This window comes from Chlorocebus sabaeus, chromosome 12 (assembly GCF_047675955.1).
Source record: "Chlorocebus sabaeus isolate Y175 chromosome 12, mChlSab1.0.hap1, whole genome shotgun sequence".
NCBI lineage: Eukaryota > Metazoa > Chordata > Mammalia > Primates > Cercopithecidae > Chlorocebus > Chlorocebus sabaeus.
The window spans coordinates 42,545,024-42,562,729 of record NC_132915.1 but is presented as its reverse complement, the minus strand read 5'-3'; the positions used below and the strand labels follow the sequence as shown (position 1 = coordinate 42,562,729).

Here is a 17,706-nt window from a genome sequence, read left to right as displayed (position 1 = left end):
TTCTTCACAGAATTGGAAAAAACTGCTTTAAAGTTCATATGGAACCAAAAAAGAGCCCGCATCTCCAAGACAATCCTAAGTCAAAAGAACAAAGCTGGAGGCATCACGCTACCTGACTTCAAACTATACTACAAGGCTACAGTAACCAAAACAGCATGGTACTGGTACCAAAACAGAGATATAGACCAATGGAACAGAACAGAGTCCTCAGAAATAATACCACACATCTACAGCCATCTGATCTTTGACAAACCTGAGAGAAACAAGAAATGGGGAAAGGATTCCCTATTTAATAAATGGTGCTGGGAAAACTGGCTAGCCATAAGTAGAAAGCTGAAACTGGATCCTTTCCTTACTCCTTATACGAAAATTAATTCAAGATGGATTAGAGACTTAAATGTTAGACCTAATACCATAAAAATCCTAGAGGAAAACCTAGGTAGTACGATTCAGGACATAGGCATGGGCAAAGACTTCATGTCTAAAACACCAAAAGCAACGGCAGCAAAAGCCAAAATTGACAAATGGGATCTCATCAAACTAAAGAGCTTCTGCACAGCAAAAGAAACTACCATCAGAGTGAGCAGGCAACCTACAGAATGGGAGAAAATTTTTGCAATCTACTCATCTGACAAAGGGCTAATATCCAGAACCTACAAAGAACTCAAACAAATTTACAAGAAAAAAACAAACAACCCCATCCAAAAGTGGGCAAAGGATATGAACAGACATTTCTCAAAAGAAGACATTCATACAGCCAACAGACACATGAAAAAATGCTCATCATCACTGGCCATCAGAGAAATGCAAATCAAAACCACAATGAGATACCATCTCACACCAGTTAGAATGGCGATCATTAAAAAGTCAGGAAACAACAGGTGCTGGAGAGGATGTGGAGAAATAGGAACACTTTTACACTGTTGGTGGGATTGTAAACTAGTTCAACCATTATGGAAAACAGTATGGCGATTCCTCAAGGATCTAGAACTAGATGTACCATATGACCCAGCCATCCCATTACTGGGTATATACCCAAAGGATTATAAATTATGCTGCTATAAGGACACATGCACACGTATGTTTATTGCAGCACTATTCACAATAGCAAAGACTTGGAATCAACCCAAATGTCCATCAGTGACAGATTGGATTAAGAAAATGTGGCACATATACACCATGGAATACTATGCAGCCATAAAAAAGGATGAGTTTGTGTCCTTTGTAGGGACATGGATGCAGCTGGAAACCATCATTCTTAGCAAACTATCACAAGAACAGAAAACCAAACACCGCATGTTCTCACTCGTAGGTGGGAACTGAACAATGAGATCACTTGGACTTGGGAAGGGGAACATCACACACTGGGGTCTATCATGGGGAGGGGGGAGGGGGGAGGGATTGCATTGGGAGTTATACCTGATGTAAATGATGAGTTGATGGGTGCAGCACACCAACATGGCACAAGTATACATATGTAGCAAACCTGCACGTTGTGCACATGTACCCTACAACTTGAAGTTTAATAATAATAAATAAATTTAAAAAAAATAAAAAAAATTAAAAAAATAAAAAAATAAATAAAAAAAAATAAAAAAAATAAAAAAAATAAAATAAAAAAAAAAAAAAAAAAAAGAAAAATAAAATACCTAGGAATAAATGTGAACAAAGAAGTAAAAGATTTCTGCAGTGAAACCGACAAAACACTGATGAGAGAAATTGAAAAGGACACAAAAATATTTAAAGATATTCAATGATCATGGACTAGAAGAATTAATATTGTTAAAATATCCATACTACCAAAAGAAATCTATATGTTCAATGCCACACCTATGAATATACCAATGACATTCTTTACAGAAGTAGAGAGCAACCCTAAAATTCACATGTACCCACAAATGACTCCAAATAGGCAAAGCAGTCTTGAGCAAAAAGAACAAAGCTGGAGGCATCACACCAACAGACTTCGAAGTATATTACAGAGGCCTGTCCCAAAACACACACACACACACACACACACACACGCACACACACACGGATTAAATATGTAAATATAAGACCTGAAGGAAACGTTAGGAAAATGCTTCAGGACATTGGATTGGTCGGGCAAAGATTTTTTATGTAATACCTTAAAAGCACAGGCAACCAAAGCCAAAATGGACAAATGGGATCACATCAAGCTAAAAAGCTTTTCTGCACAGCAAAGGTAACAATCAACAATGTGAACAGACAACCCAAAGAATGGGAGAAATATTTTCAAGCTACCCATCTGATTAATAACCAGAATATATAAAGAGCTCAAAAAACTCAATAGAAAAACAAATAATCTGATTAAAAATTCACAAAAGATCTGAATAGACATTCCTCAAAGGAAGACATACAAATGATCAATAGGTATATGAAAAAATGTTCATCACTGATCATCAGAGAAATGCAAGTCAAAACTACAATGAGATATCGTCTCACCCTAGTTAAAATGGCTTTTATCCAAAAGACAAGCAATAATGAATGCTGACAAGGATGCGGAGAAAGGGAAACCCTCATATGCTGTTGGTGGTAATGTAAATTAGTGCAGCCACTGGGGAGAGCAATATGGAGGTTCCTCAAAAAACGAAGTTTACCGTATGATCCAGCAATCCTACTCTGGGTATATATCCAAAGAAAGGAAATCAGTATAGCAAAGAAATATCTGTACCCCTATGTTTATTGCCGTTCTGTTCACTATGGCTAAGACACAGAAGCAACCAAAGTGCCCATCAACAGGACAATGGATGAAGAAAGTGTGGTATATATACACAATGGGATATCATTCAGCCGCAAAAAGAATGAAATTTTGTCTTTTGTAACAACAGGGATGAAACTGGAGGACATTGTGTTAAGTGAAATAAACCAAGCACAGAAAGACACATACTGCATTGTCTCACTTACAAGTGGGGTCTTAAAAACTTGATTTCTGGACATAGAGAGTAGAATGACCAGAGGCTTGGAAGAGTTTGGGAAGGGGTGGGATGAAGAGATACTGGTTACTGGGTACAAAAATACAGTTAAAGAGAATGAATAAGTTCTAGTGTTCAGCAGTACAGTAGGGTGGCAATAATTAATAACTTATTGTATATATCAAAATAGGAAGAAGATTTGGAATGCTCCCAACACAAAAAAATGTATAGTAAATGTTTGAGGAAATGGATATCCTAATTATCCTTATTTGATCATTACACATTGTATGCATGTATCAAAATATCATATATGCCCTATAAATATATATGATTATGTATCATTAAAATATTTTAAAAAGAGAATATACAATAACTTGTTAATTGTAGTCACCCGATAATGTTAGAATTGCTCAGCATGGTGGCTTATTGGTGTAATCCCAGCTACTCAGGAGTGTTACTGAGACCAGGAGTTTGAGACCAGCCTGAGCAACATAGCAAGATCCCTCATCTAATTTAAAAACAAACAAATAAACAAACAAAAACACTGGAACATATTTATATCTAGCTGTACTTTTATATCTGTTAACCTCTGGACTGAATTTAATTTTGAGAAAATAACACTTATTTGGAGAGGCTAGTCTTCAAACCAAAAAAGAAATTATAGTTTATTGTTTAGTCTTTTAAGGAGAAAACAGAATCATCTTATTAGCTTAAAGCATAACAGATCTACAAAATATGCCTGAAATGAAAGCTCCTGGATATTCCCACTAAAAGAGGAGACAACTAATAAGAAATCTGAATTTTTTAACACTCTTTAACTTTGAAATTTGAAAGCTAAAAAGGATATTGAAATTTAATTTAGAGAATAGTGCCTGATAGAGATTTTAAAAAGACAACTCTTATGAGTAGGAACTGTCATGAAATATGGAAACCTTTGACTATTGACTAAATTTCTCAACCAGTTTCTTGTTTTAAGTAAACATTTTAAATTCAGTATTGTTTATATAATTTGTTTAGTGTTTTTCTTTCCTTTTAAAAATTTCTCTTTTTGTCAATTATTGAGATATCAATTATAGGCTTTTAATGTATAGCTTTAGTTTTTTATTATTTCTTTATATTTTCTCATTGTACATGGAGTTATATATATTGTTTGTTGATTTCATTTGTTTGAATTTGTGAAGTAATAACTTAGTCCTTTTTCCCCCTGATGAACTAAATGAAAATAAAACAGACAACATTGAAGATGACATCACTTTTTACTGTAGCATTAGCAGAGGACTACAAAGTGAACTCTGGAACTACTCAAGAGTCCTTATTCTTTTAAATAAAAATTAGATAATACATGGACACTTTAATAGAAATATAGTTAAGATTTAAAATAAATCTGTTAGAAGTGAGTAGTGTCAAACATACAAATGATAGGGTTCTTAATTGAAGTATTAAAATAATTATGGAGATGAGAATAGCCCATATATTGGGCGAAGAATTTGATTTGATACAATGGGATCTGATCACAGAATCCTTGGTACAGGATGTTAAGATATGGAGATTTTTGTAGTTTGCTACTAACTTAATTGCCTTGACTATTTCAGGGTATCCATTACTGTCAGCTGAGATAGAAGAAATAGAAGATGCACGAAAACAAGAAGCTGTCCTGCTGACAAAGTGGCAAAGGATTATGGGGATTAACTATGAAATAGTGGTGGGTTAGCTTACCTTCTGTAATTTACAACTTGTAACTGTATTTCAGCAGGCAGTTTGAGGGAATAATAGAGGCAATCATTAGAGTTCCAGAGAAGAACCAAATGTACAGGACTTTTTTAGACAACCTAATGTGGTGATTCAGGTAATAAAAAAAATTTAGGTTGGAGAAAGGTATATAGTAACAAAGGAACTGAAATAAATGGGATAGAAGTTTTGAAACTTGTATTTTATCGGTATTTTAATATTTCCAGTAATAGTATGAATAATATAGACACAAGGAAGGGTTTTTCTGATTTTTAAACCTATGATTTATAGAAAGAATGAAAATAGAATGAGTTTATTTAAAAATAAAACAAAATGTGTCATGACTTATGAACGAAATTGTAAAAGGACTATTTTCTACTCTTTCTTTTCCCCTCCTATGTATTTACCTTCCTGAAGAGGTTAATTCTGCATACTTTTTTTCATACCTCTTATGCTGTGGTGAATGTTTTATGTTTATTAATAGCCTGTATATCCAGCATAGCCATTGTGATCTACCATTTCAAAAGGAGGTCTAACAAAATTCATATAAATTATCAATCTTAAGATATATACCAGCAAATTTCACGGATTTCAAAAGAAAGAATAAAATACTATGTTAGGTAGAATTTTTCATATTTCTTGTAAATTTGTATGCCTCTGGACTAGAAGGGAGAAGATACAACAGATGACATATATTAATGACTAGCATTTATAGAGTACTTTGTGCCAAGCAGCAGTGTTCTTAGTGTTTGATTTAATCCTCATGACCATAATCATCTGGTTTTTATAGAGTACTTTGTGCCAAGCAGCAGTGTTCTTAGTGTTTGATTTAATCCTCATGACCATAATCATCTGGGTTTTTTTTCTAATTTTTTGAGACAAGGTCTCGCTCTGTCACCCAGGCTGGAGTGCAGTGGTGCAGTCATGGCTCACTGCAGCCTTGACCACCAGGGCTCAAACTTCTCGTGCCTCAGCCTTCCAAGTAGCTTGGACTACAGGCATGCAGCACCACACGCAACTGATTTTTGTATTTTTTGTAGAGACCGGGTTTCGCCATGTTGCCCAGGCTGGTCTTGAACTTTTGGACTCCAGCAGTCTGCCCGCCTCAGCCTCCCAAATTGCTGGGATTACAGGCATGCATCACTGCACCTTGCTATAATCTTTTTTTTTAAACATTCAAAATGATTAACAGTCAAATATGGATTGAGTAAGTATAGCTGTTACTACCATTTTGAATTGACTTAAGGAAAAATACATTAAGGTCCGTCTTAACAGTGGTTAATTTAACATGAAACTTCAGAAATTATTTTCATGGAGGGATAGGGTTAATGTGGCAGGTGTGCATAACTGAGACTGCATTTCTTTGGGTGGTAATTGAATAATGAGGGAGACCCTTTAGCCTTTTTGTCATAGGCGTCAGAGCTCAGACTGAACTTTTTCTTTTTTTTTTAATTTTACTTTAAGTTCTAAGATACATATGCAGAATGTGCAGGTTTGTTACATAGGTATACACATGCCATGGTGGTTTGCTGCACCTATCAACCCATCATCTAGGTTTTGAGACCCGTATGCATTAGGTATTTATCCTAATGCTCTCCCTCCCCTTGCCCCCACCCCGCTACAGGCCCTGGTGTGTGATGTCCCCCTCCCTGTGTCCGTTTGTTCTCATTGTTCAACTCCCACTTATGAGTGAGAACATATGGTATTCTCTCTCATAAGTTCCTGTGTTAGTTTGCTGAGAGTGATGGCTTCTAGCTTCATCCATGTCCCTGCAAAGGACATGAACTAATTCTTTTTTATGGCTATATAGTATTCCATGGTGTATATGTGCTACATTTTCTTTATCCAAAGGCTGAACTTTTAGCTACCCTTTGTGCTCATGCTTTCTTGGTGGCATTCCTAGTAATCTGTCAAGGGCAAAAGTATACAATAAATGAAAAAGGACTAAGTTATTTATGGGCTGTGGTCAGATAAAGGTAATAAGACATAGATCTGACTTCAAATTGTTTGCTGTGTAGTGATACAGCATAAATGAAATCATAAGGGAAGTAGTATAACAGTACTGACTAATGGACATTATTGGATGGGACATTCTCAGAGGAAGTGATGTCCAAATTGGGTTTTCAGGAGTGAGAAGGGTTTCATCCAGTATTAGATTTCAAAGTCAGATTATATCGCCTCTGAAACTGACTTCTGCACATTATCATTAAAATTTGAAAAAGCTCTTTTTAATGAAACATTTTTTTTTAGTCCTTTTATCCCTCAGTTTCCTTAACTATAAAATGAAAAGGATAAAGTAGATCGTCTTTGGCATACCTTCTGATTTTAGTATTATATTTATTGGATTCTGTGTGAAAACGAGCAGCTTTCTAACATTCTTCATTATTTAATTTAACAGTAGGAAATTGGAAGTTCATTCTTTTATTTTAAGCTTTGATCATTTTTAAAGACCATTGTCTCTGGATACAGCATAAAACCAGGAATGTGGTTCTAGGTTCTTTGTTTATATTCAAACCCTTTTCTAGCTGTGCAACTCTGGTCATGGTAACTTTTCTGAACCTCGTTTTTCTACTAAACAAGGAGAAAAAGTGTACCTATTTATGAGAAGCAAATGAGACCTATGTAATGGGTGCTTGCAGCTCACTGCTTCTGTTCAGTTTGTTAGTTCATGAAATCAAAAGACACCAGTACTCTTTCAAAGGAAAAGCCCCAAAACTTTGCAGTTTTTTACCATATGGTTTTTGAAGCTTTGTGAGAAAGATAACCACTTTTAGGTAAACATAAAACATAAAGTGTGTGCATGAGTAGAAATAAAAAGAAAGAATATAAAAATTGTGGTGGTTTCTTTTTTTTCTTTTCAGGTGGCCCACGTGAGCAAGTTTAGTGAGAACAGTGGATTGGGGATAAGCCTGGAAGCAACAGTGGGACATCATTTTATCCGATCTGTTCTGCCAGAGGGTCCTGTTGGACACAGCGGGAAGCTTTTCAGTGGAGACGAGCTATTGGAAGTAAGGAGCTATGCTGTTCCTTCTCCTCCTTAAACGAGACACGGAAAAGGTTGCAGGAGGCTTAATGTGGTGAATAAATTCTCATTTTAAATTTCCCCTCCAAAGAGGACTTGAGAAAAATCTACAGATGAAAACAACCCAAAGCAGAAATTTTGTATCTGTGTGTACATTTAGCTTTAGACCTAATTCCATGCCATTTTTTTTAGGTTCAGAAAACTATAAAAACAGTCTTTGAAAAATTTTTTAACATTTATTTAATTTTTAGAATAAGTAATACATTCACATGTTTAAAATCACAGAGAATACAAAGATAAAGGATGGAAAAAGAGTCTCCTTCCTGTCCCCATTCATCCAGTTCTCATCACCCTTCATTAGGTAACTACTAACATATTTGCTTCTTTGTAATCTGCCAGTATTTTTAATGCATAAATAAGAAAGTTTGAATATATTATTTTCCCTCACTTTTCAAAACACACTAGCATACAATATATGTCATTGTCCAATTTTTTTTTACTTTATAATTACATAAAATGTCAAAGTTTTATAATATTCTTCTCCTTGTCCCTTTCATTCTTTGGAAGTATTTTTATTGTCTTTTTTTTTCCAGACCACTACACTGGCAGATCAAACATGAATGAAAGCTAGTGGTTTTTCTTTGAGTGCTTTAGAAGCTCTAATTCCAACAATACTCTAAACTTGCACATAAATTTAGATGGTATTTCCACAGGTCTCACTATAGTTCTGAGCACAGTAAACTATGGTAATGACTATAGTAAAATTTATATTTAATAAAAAAGGTGTTCAAAAGAATGTTCATATTATGAAGTGTTGTTTCTTGGACAGTATATCTTTTTTCACAGGTAAATGGCATAACTTTACTTGGGGAAAATCACCAAGACGTGGTGAATATCTTAAAAGAATTGCCTATAGAAGTGACAATGGTGTGCTGTCGTCGAACTGTGCCACCCACCACCCAATCAGAATTGGATAGCCTGGACTTATGTGATATTGAGCTAACAGAAAAGGTATCAGATTTGCATACATGAGGTTAACCTACATATATAATGGAAAGGCTAAATGACTTAAAAAATTTTAAGCAATTTTTAATTAGGTATTTGGTTTACTCACATAGCCCATGGCTTGGAGTATAGAATTTAAAGTCAGACAAATCTGGGTTTGAATCAGACTTAACACTAGCTGTGGGAAATTGGGTAAATCACTTCATCTTTCTGAACCTCAGTTTTGTCCTTGGTAAAATGTCAGTCATGATACCTGTCTCAAAAAGTTGCCCTGAAGGTTAAATAAGATTATGTAATCATGTTAGATATTAATGCACACTACATACTTGTTTAATTTACTTGCAGTATTTCTATGAAGTAGATGCTCCTATTCATCTCCATTTGCAGAAGAGAAAACTGAAGTATATAAATAGTGTGTACATAGTACGTATGTTTTAAAAAATATTTTTGCATAACCTATCCAATTCTGCCTGGCACACAGTTACCACTTAGTGAATGGCTAAAATATGGATGGACACAGCATTTCTGTGTGGATAGGTCTTACTTGTTTACATACTGTCCTTTTAAAATACCGTAAATTTGAGTCCATAATGCTACATGTCAGATAATTCTCTGTGACATTCAGGAAGTCACATTTTCCTGTTTGTTTATTATTTTTCATTCATTGATATCATGATGTCAAGAAATGGAGCTAATCAGCTTTTCTGAGGATACACAATACATACCTAAAGTTAGGATTTGGACTTTGCATAATTTGTGGTCTAATCAAATCTCCTTTAAGGTATATTGAGAGATGATGTTAGGATTTGATTTATATTATATTGAATGAATCAGTACAATGGAATAATTTTGAAAAATTTGAAGAATAAAATGCATAGTTTAATATTCATATGGGTGATTAGAATTAGAATAGGGTAGAACAAGAAACATAATTCCAAATTTTATAGCACTCAAAGTGTAGCACCCTATATATATCCATCCATGTTTTTATGTGTATAATGGGGTTATTACAATAAAGCAGATAGGCGTCATTTGCATTTGTGGTCCTAGGCTATGCAATAATTGATTAGAAGCAAAGATACTGTACAAACTAGAATTTCATCCTCATAAACACATCTTTCTTTAAGTTATGTTCATATAGATGAACAAAGTTGAATTAACCTATATTCTTTAATTTATTTTTACTGAAAGAAGCTAACATTTTGAATCCCTATTTCTGTCAGATGCTTTATAAATGTTACTTCATTTAGTCCTCAGAAAATTCTATGAGATGGGTAACTCTGGGGCCCAGGTTATGAACATTGCTCAATGTAACTCAGATTTTAAATATTCAAGCTGCTTCAAGCTGGGGCAAATCTGGTTTCAAATCTTATGTTTTGCCACTGTGTATGTTAATTTGTTAATGAAATAACCATATGCACAAGTCACAGCATTTTAGAACTCTTATTTGCATAGAGTATAGAACTTTTGTATATATCCATTTTCTCTTGTTTTTAATTATCTTAAGAATTCCTTTTATTTAATATCAAAATGGGTTTACATTTTTTTCTGACTGTAGAGATGATTGAAACACTGACGAAAGAAGTGACAGTCACCCACAGTCGTGCTGTCGAGATGTAACATTGCATATTTTCGTAAACCATTGAATCATATATTTTTAATGTTTGTTAAAACTTAGGTATTTCTTCCTTTCTAACAGCTTTCAATAATTACTACCTTAATTCCTAAAGGTTTCATGAAAAGCTGTTGCTACTCTTGGTTGAGGGTGTTTTGTTCTGGACAGGCGCTGGGAATACCCCTTTTCTTATAGTGCTGGTATGTGTGTCAGCAAATGTAATGCCTCTGAAATAAGAGCTGTCTGATGTTATCCAGCCTCACATAGATCTAGGTGAGTTCATCGGGTCATCAGAGACAGAGGATCCAGTGCTGGCGATGACTGATGCGGGTCAGAGTACAGAGGAGGTTCAAGCACCTTTGGCCATGTGGGAGGCTGGCATTCAGCACATAGAGCTGGAGAAAGGGAGCAAAGGACTTGGTTTTAGCATTTTAGATTATCAGGTAAGTATATACTGCTTTTAACAGTTTTTTTTTAAAGATGCTATATACTAAAGGCATATTGTTGCTATCAAAGAAAAAGCAGATGATGATAGTTTACAGCCATCAAAGACAATTTCTTTTTTCCAGTCAATCTTTCACAATAGTGATTTATATGATTCATTGATTATCATAAAGGATTTCTTTTAATATTGAGTTCATTGAGCTATTTTTATTTCACCTCTTGAGAATTGGAAGATACATTTTAGGAATATCATAGTGGGTTTTTTTTTTTGTTATTTGGGGAGTGTTTATATTATTTTTACTTCCATGCACTTATTTAATGGCTCATATTTTAATGGTAAGTCATAAAGTAGTAGGTATTTCTTTTGTCTATAACATGAATACTAATGTATAATCTGATATTCCAATTAATATTTCTGCTGTTCCAATCATTTGACTAAATTTATGAATATACTTAAATTGGTCAAGTTGGCCTTGTGTCCCTGTCTGCATTGCATTCTTGGCTAAGCAAGGAGATGGTTAGCCTGTCTGATGGAGTGCAGCTGTTGCTCCTTACACTGGATCAGAAAGCCACCGTAGATGACTCCAGGAAGCTGTGTTCATAGGGCCTGACTCTAGAGCCTTGTTAAAACATTAAGGTTGCTGTGTGTCTGAAAATACTTCAGTACCACATACTTTATGGCCTCTCTCTCTCGGTTCTTTCATTTCAAAACGATGTGTCCTACCTTCAGTGCACTTATATTCTAGTAGTGAGTTGATGTTCCATATAGTAACACCCTGTTTAACAAGTGCTTTTGTTAATAATTAGTATACCCAACATCTGGCCTCCAATAATAGTTACAAAATTTGATAACTTAAAGTTAAAATTATAATTTTAAAGTTATCTGTACAATTTAAGAGGTCTACTCAGGAACATTAGGAGGTGAGGGTGCCATTAATTAAGGTGACTTCTTCCTAAACCCTCTAAAATGGAGATAATCTTTGTCTAAATAATTAATTAGAAATTTTGTATGAAATGTTTTTGGCATGAAAATTTTTAAACACACTTGAAACAATTACTCATTCCTTACAATTTAGAGTGGACGACCTGTAGAAGAATTTTCTTTGTAAAATGAGCTGACTCCTCTTTCCTTATTGCCTTCTGTCAGGATCCAATTGATCCAGCAAGCACTGTGATTATAATTCGTTCTTTGGTGCCTGGCGGCATTGCTGAAAAGGATGGACGACTTCTTCCTGGTGACCGACTCATGTTTGTAAATGATGTTAACTTGGAAAATAGCAGTCTTGAGGAAGCTGTAGAAGCACTGAAGGGAGCATCATCAGGAACTGTGAGAATAGGAGTTGCTAAGCCTTTACCCGTAAGAATTCAGATTTTATTGCTTCCTTTTATAAGCAAAATGGTTCATAGGTCTACTTTTAGCTTTAGGTGTTCTCATGACTGAATCATGACTTTTAGTACTTTTCATCAACGTGATTACTAGCTCCATGGGTATAAAGATTTAATTTTGAGTAATATTTTAAAAAAGAAAGAAGGAAAATAGCCAGGAAGTTTATAAATAAACTTCTAACTTATTGGTCTTTGGTTCACTTTTGACATTGGCTGATTGACTGATTGATTGATGGAGTCTTGCTCTGTTGCCCAGGCTGGAGTGCAGTGGCGAAATCTTGGTTCACAGCAGTCTTCACCTCCTAGGTTCAAGCGACTCTCCTGCCGCAGCCTCCTGAGTTGCTGGGACACAACAACCATGGCTGGCTAATTTTTGTACTTTTAGTGGAGACAGAGTTTCACCAAGTTGGCCGGGCTGGTCTCAAACTCCTGACCTCCAGTGATCCCCCCCCGACCCCCACTCAGCCTCCTGAAGTGCTAGGAATACAGGCGTGAGCCACCGTGCCCAGCCTTGACACTTTATATTTGATAATAAGGTCATGATGAATGCAAAATCAAATATGTTAAAGTGAATATGGCTTATAATATCTATACCAATGTAGTGGGGTATTAGAAAAATTAATAGCATTAACAACAAAATCTTTAATCACAGTGGAATAAAGTAGAATCTCTGTCAGAGTGACTTCAAGTTGCTAAATTCAGTTGACTTCAACACATTTGCTGTCTAATTACTGCAGAGCAGGAAATTAAACTTTCCAAAATGGGTTCATCAGTTTGTGGCTCTCCTGGCAGGGAATAGCTCCCAAATCATAAATTACTGTAATAATAGAAACGACTTTATGAATCTGTGCTACATAAAGCAGTATATTGTATTAGATGCACTTATTGTTTTGCAGTTAAATATTAGAGATGTTCTCAATATTTGTGGGTTGTTTTCCAGTACGTGAATATAGTTTGAAGTGAAAAAGCAGATACATGTTTTCTTAAGAAAATGCAAACACATAAATATAGTTTCATAAGTAGCAATATGGGTTTGTTGATTTTTGTGACAGAATTTGTTAAAACAGTAAGCCTTGTTAATGTATTTTAAGTGTCAGTTAAAGTTTTATGCACCACTTTTTAGTTCAGAAATGATTTCAGTAGCCTATTAAAATATATTTATGAAAAAAGAAAGAGAAGGAGGGCAAGATGATTGAAGAATATGTTAATCCAATCTGAAATCGAACCAGGCTTGTAAAAATCATGACAAAAGAGCACTATGGACGGGAATGTAAGAATAAAGTTAGGCTATCAGGGACTCTACCTATTTATTGAGATTGGATTATAAATTTGGTTCTGGTCTTTCTGTTGGACAGAGAGAAATGGCAAATATGACTTAATATACCTTTTATTTTTACTCTCCTTAAGGTGAAACCATACCAGTTATTCAGAAGCAGTCTTTTTTTTTCTGTATAGTTCCAAAATAAATTTCTTTTATGACGGTATTTGATATTTTAAATTCAGTATGCATTGCAAAATATGATAGAGGCTTAATATATGTTAAGCTCACATATATGGGCAGAGAAGAAAAAACAGTTTTTTCCCCTATAATGCTTCGTCTGTATGTTTTACTGATACCAGGTGATGTAGGCAGGCTGATTATCTAAGTATTTTAGCCCATTTCATCTGAGAGTGCAATAAATGTGGTAGCTTTTCTGCCAGTGTGACCAAGTTTGGAATATAATCTCTCTAAACTGCAAGTTAAGCAGACTGTGGACATGTAGAGATTTGGTTTTTGTTTTGTTTTGTTTTATAAGCCATGCTAAATTGAGTTCACTGTAGAGTTCACTAACATTCCTTTTCAAGTAAATTGAATTCTTTAAAATAATATTCTTGTAGGGGGATGACTGAAGTTGATATTTCTTTTTAATATTTGTTTTTCTGCAACTTCTTTTATTTCTTAATACCTAAAAGTTGCTTCATTTCTATATTAGGAAGTCATTGTTTGGCCAGAATATTTTGCAGATAAAAAGAACCAGAAGATTATTAGAATATTAAAATTCATTCATTTAAAAAAATAATCTTACAAGAAGAATGAAAAATTAGTAGAAAGGGATTCTCATCCAACAGGTGATTTTTATATTAGAGTAAATAATCCTCATTGTGTCTTATCAAATGAATGTTAAATATGAATATCAGATTTTATACTTACATTCTATGTTGAAGTCATATCATTTGAAAACTTTCCAATTTCTTTCTCTTCCCCCCCTCACTTTTCCTGCCTTTACCCTTCTTTTCCATTTTCTTTCTTCTTTGCTGTTCTCTCTCTTTTCCTTGAATACCATTTTCCCCACAGCTTTCACCAGAAGAAGGTTATGTTTCTGCTAAGGAGGATTCGTTTCTCTACCCACCACACTCCTGTGAGGAAGAAGGGCTCGCTGACAAACCCCTCTTTAGGGCTGACTTGGCTCTGGTTAGTGGCTATGACTTACCAAGCTTTCTTTCAGAAACCTGATGTATCTTACTTTGCCTTTCAAAATATTCTGAAGAAATCTACTATATTCTTTGTTCGTTATTATATTTTGGAAAGATAAACATGTTCTCTCCAACTTAGTTCTCACAGTTGAAAATGGGAAGAAAAACCACAGTAAATATGAAAAACATTTGTGAGGAAAATTGAATTAACATTGCATTGTAGCAGTATGTAGAATCAGTCTTTGTGCCATACCTAAAGTTGGTGGAGCTTTTGTTTGCTCCAATTTCACGCTTAGGTATCTCTAGACATTCTTTAACTGTGTTCAATATTCAGTCACAAAGCACTGTTTTGGCTCTATTTAATGAGGTGATAGGTATCTTTTTTCCATTAGATATTTATAGTCTGAAAATCATATGAATTGGTTCAGTTATTAAGAACACCACAGTTTTAAGGAAAGGTAAACCTCATGTTTTCTATAAATACATATATGTAAATATACTGATTTGCCAGAAAAATTATAAATTAAAATTTCATTTCTGTTTGATGTTTAAAATAGTATCCATTGGAATAAAAGCATTTGGAGCCACTCTGCCCTTAAGAAACTTTTTTTTCTGGTAGAGGGTAAAATGCTATATCAATAACTAAAGGATAAAGCTAAATACCAGGCAAAAATATACATATGACATTTACTCAATATAAATACAACAAATTGTACATCCTGTTCACATTACCCCTACTATTAGAGCTAGGTTCCTTACTCAACGTTTTTTTTGTGGGGCAGACATTGTGCACTGTTGCTAAAAAGGAATATACTTGTTTTTTAAATACTTGTTTAAGTTTCGTTAGACTGGAGAAAGGTTTAAAACCTGTTAAACTCTTCATTATGTGTTTATAACTGCACGCATCTTGCTTTAAAACAGAGTGAATTATTTCTTTGACTATATATACATTTTGCTGATTCTAATTTTGGGGAAGATAATTCCTTTTGTTAATATTTTTAAATTGCAAGCTCTTGAAATAGCTATTTGAAGAGTTTTTGTATATGTTATAATAAATGCAACAATTTCACACTGGAATACTTAACATACCAGGTAACGTATGGCCCTGCTCTCCGTGTGTATTATGTTAGCACTTCAAAACGAGAGAGCTTAGTATATACAACAAATTACGTAAGGTACTGGGGTGTTAAATAATACCCAGCCATAGCAAATACTTTTTGAAATGTCACAGGATACAAATACTATATATGATTGTTTCTAAAGTACCGATGAAATAATATTCTCTGGAGTTTACATGGCTTCCTTGAACCTCCTTAAATGGATACCAATCAAAAGGCAGCTTAGTTCTACTTTTATGTGAGCTTGGCGTCTTATAATGGTAATATGTATCCTGGGTCTTCTCCCTAGCCAGCTAAGTAATCTTGAACTGGTCACTCAACTTCTTTGACTCTTAGTGTTTTATCTCTACAGTAAATAAATGAATTGATTGTTAATGTCTCTCCTAAGATCCTAAGATATCAGCAGTATACATACAAATTATATTGAGGTATTCTCTCATTAATGTTACTTTAATTTGTATTGTAATCTATGACACAAGGCTTAGTTAATACTATCTATCTAGATTGTTGTATGTTATGTATATTTGTAAGGGTCAATCTCCACATAGTGACTCAGTGAATTTGAACATGTATTTAAAATATATTATTAGGCCTACGAAATGTATTTGAAGAGAAAATCATTTCAAAATGGCCCACGGGTATTTTTAATAGTTTTTTTGTAAGAATGTGACCTGATACAATGTTACAATTCTTCTAACTTCTCCTGGCTAAACAATACGTTGAAATTACAAAAAAAAAAAAAAAAAGCATATGGAATTTTGCCAAGATAGACAGAAAATGCTGGTAATATCAGAGAAAGGTAGTATATATGTCAGTTCTGCCTATTCTGAGGTATGACTTTGAGTGAATTGCAAAAAGAACTTCAAGCTCATCTTGATTTAAATATTAATCTTGACTCTGTGACAGAAGACAGCAATAGGATTATTAGAGAATATGTAGTGAAATTCTCTATCTCACTCTTTATGAGTTTTCTAACAAGTTTATAACTTAAAGCTTCACCATAACCAGATCATAATTAGGCCCCTTGTTTGTTAGTATAATTTTAGCGTGAAATCACAGATTTTCTTTTTGGTTTCTGCAACTGGAATGGTTTTAAAATCTAGTTCAAGATAATTTAAACAAAATATATAGTTTTAGTGTGGCTTACAAATATATAATTGCCTAGCTGCCTCGTTGAATAACAGTTTATTTTAGTTGACTAGGAAAAATTATGACATAATTTTATTATAAAATTATAAGAGTTGGGCGTGGGAACTGGAAGAAAGTAAATATTTTACTTAACTATGGAACTGTTTAAACTTAGACTTGATCCAGGCCCTTTGTTAATTGTTGCCTTTAGCCCTTTTATTGATGAAATAAAATAACTTTGTATGCCAGCACTTTTTACTGTAGGTGGGCTATTTATCCTTGTTCTGCTGCATTAGCAGTCTCTGATGAGGGTGAAGAGGGCATATAGAAAATATAATAGGTAAAAGAATGAGACCAGTTTGCCGTTTAGTCTCAAGTGGAGTTTGTCATATATGTAATAGAACAGAATTCCCAACTAATATTATTGTTTTATTTCTAGGTGGACACAAATGATGCTGACTTAGTAGATGAATCCACATTCGAGTCTCAATACTCTCCTGATAATGACAGCATCTACTCTACTCAAACCTCTATTTTATCTCTTCATGGCAGTTCTTGTGGTGATGGCCTGAACTATGGTTCTTCCCTTCCATCGTCTTCTCCTAAGGTAAAAGGAAATACCCATTTTTCTTTTATAGGAAAGTCTTGTGTATAATTTTCCAGAGGTCAGTCCTTATGGGGAGTTGTGGGAATAACATATTGGAGACATTATATTTCTCCAGTTGTGGACTTATTATTGGATTAAAGTACAATTTCATTTAGCCAATGTTGGTCGGGTAGCTTTCAGATTACTAGAAACTATTTAAATTTAGTGTCTGAGAATGATAGACACAGAGACTCAAAGCTTTGATTAGGGTTTGCATGTCAGAA

The 17,706-nt window shown here is 34.3% G+C and overlaps 1 protein-coding gene across 18 annotated transcripts in view; it reads left to right on the top strand.

The window, feature by feature from the left end:
- The window catches only part of MPDZ (multiple PDZ domain crumbs cell polarity complex component), a 182,703-nt gene that overhangs the window by 81,817 nt on the left and 83,180 nt on the right, over positions 1-17,706 (top strand). For 9 of the 18 annotated variants that reach the window (XM_037998405.2, XM_037998407.2, XM_037998409.2 and 6 more), the window contains 8 exons: positions 4,529-4,638; positions 7,526-7,672; positions 8,533-8,697; positions 9,037-9,114; positions 10,564-10,749; positions 11,898-12,107; positions 14,472-14,588; positions 17,276-17,443. In XM_037998405.2, coding sequence (XP_037854333.2) covers positions 4,529-4,638; positions 7,526-7,672; positions 8,533-8,697; positions 9,037-9,114; positions 10,564-10,749; positions 11,898-12,107; positions 14,472-14,588; positions 17,276-17,443 — 1,181 coding nt within the window. The remainder of the gene's footprint in view (positions 1-4,528; positions 4,639-7,525; positions 7,673-8,532; positions 8,698-9,036; positions 9,115-10,563; positions 10,750-11,897; positions 12,108-14,471; positions 14,589-17,275; positions 17,444-17,706) is intronic. The other 9 variants (XM_007969229.3, XM_037998417.2, XM_037998415.2 and 6 more) reach the window with 2 other exon arrangements.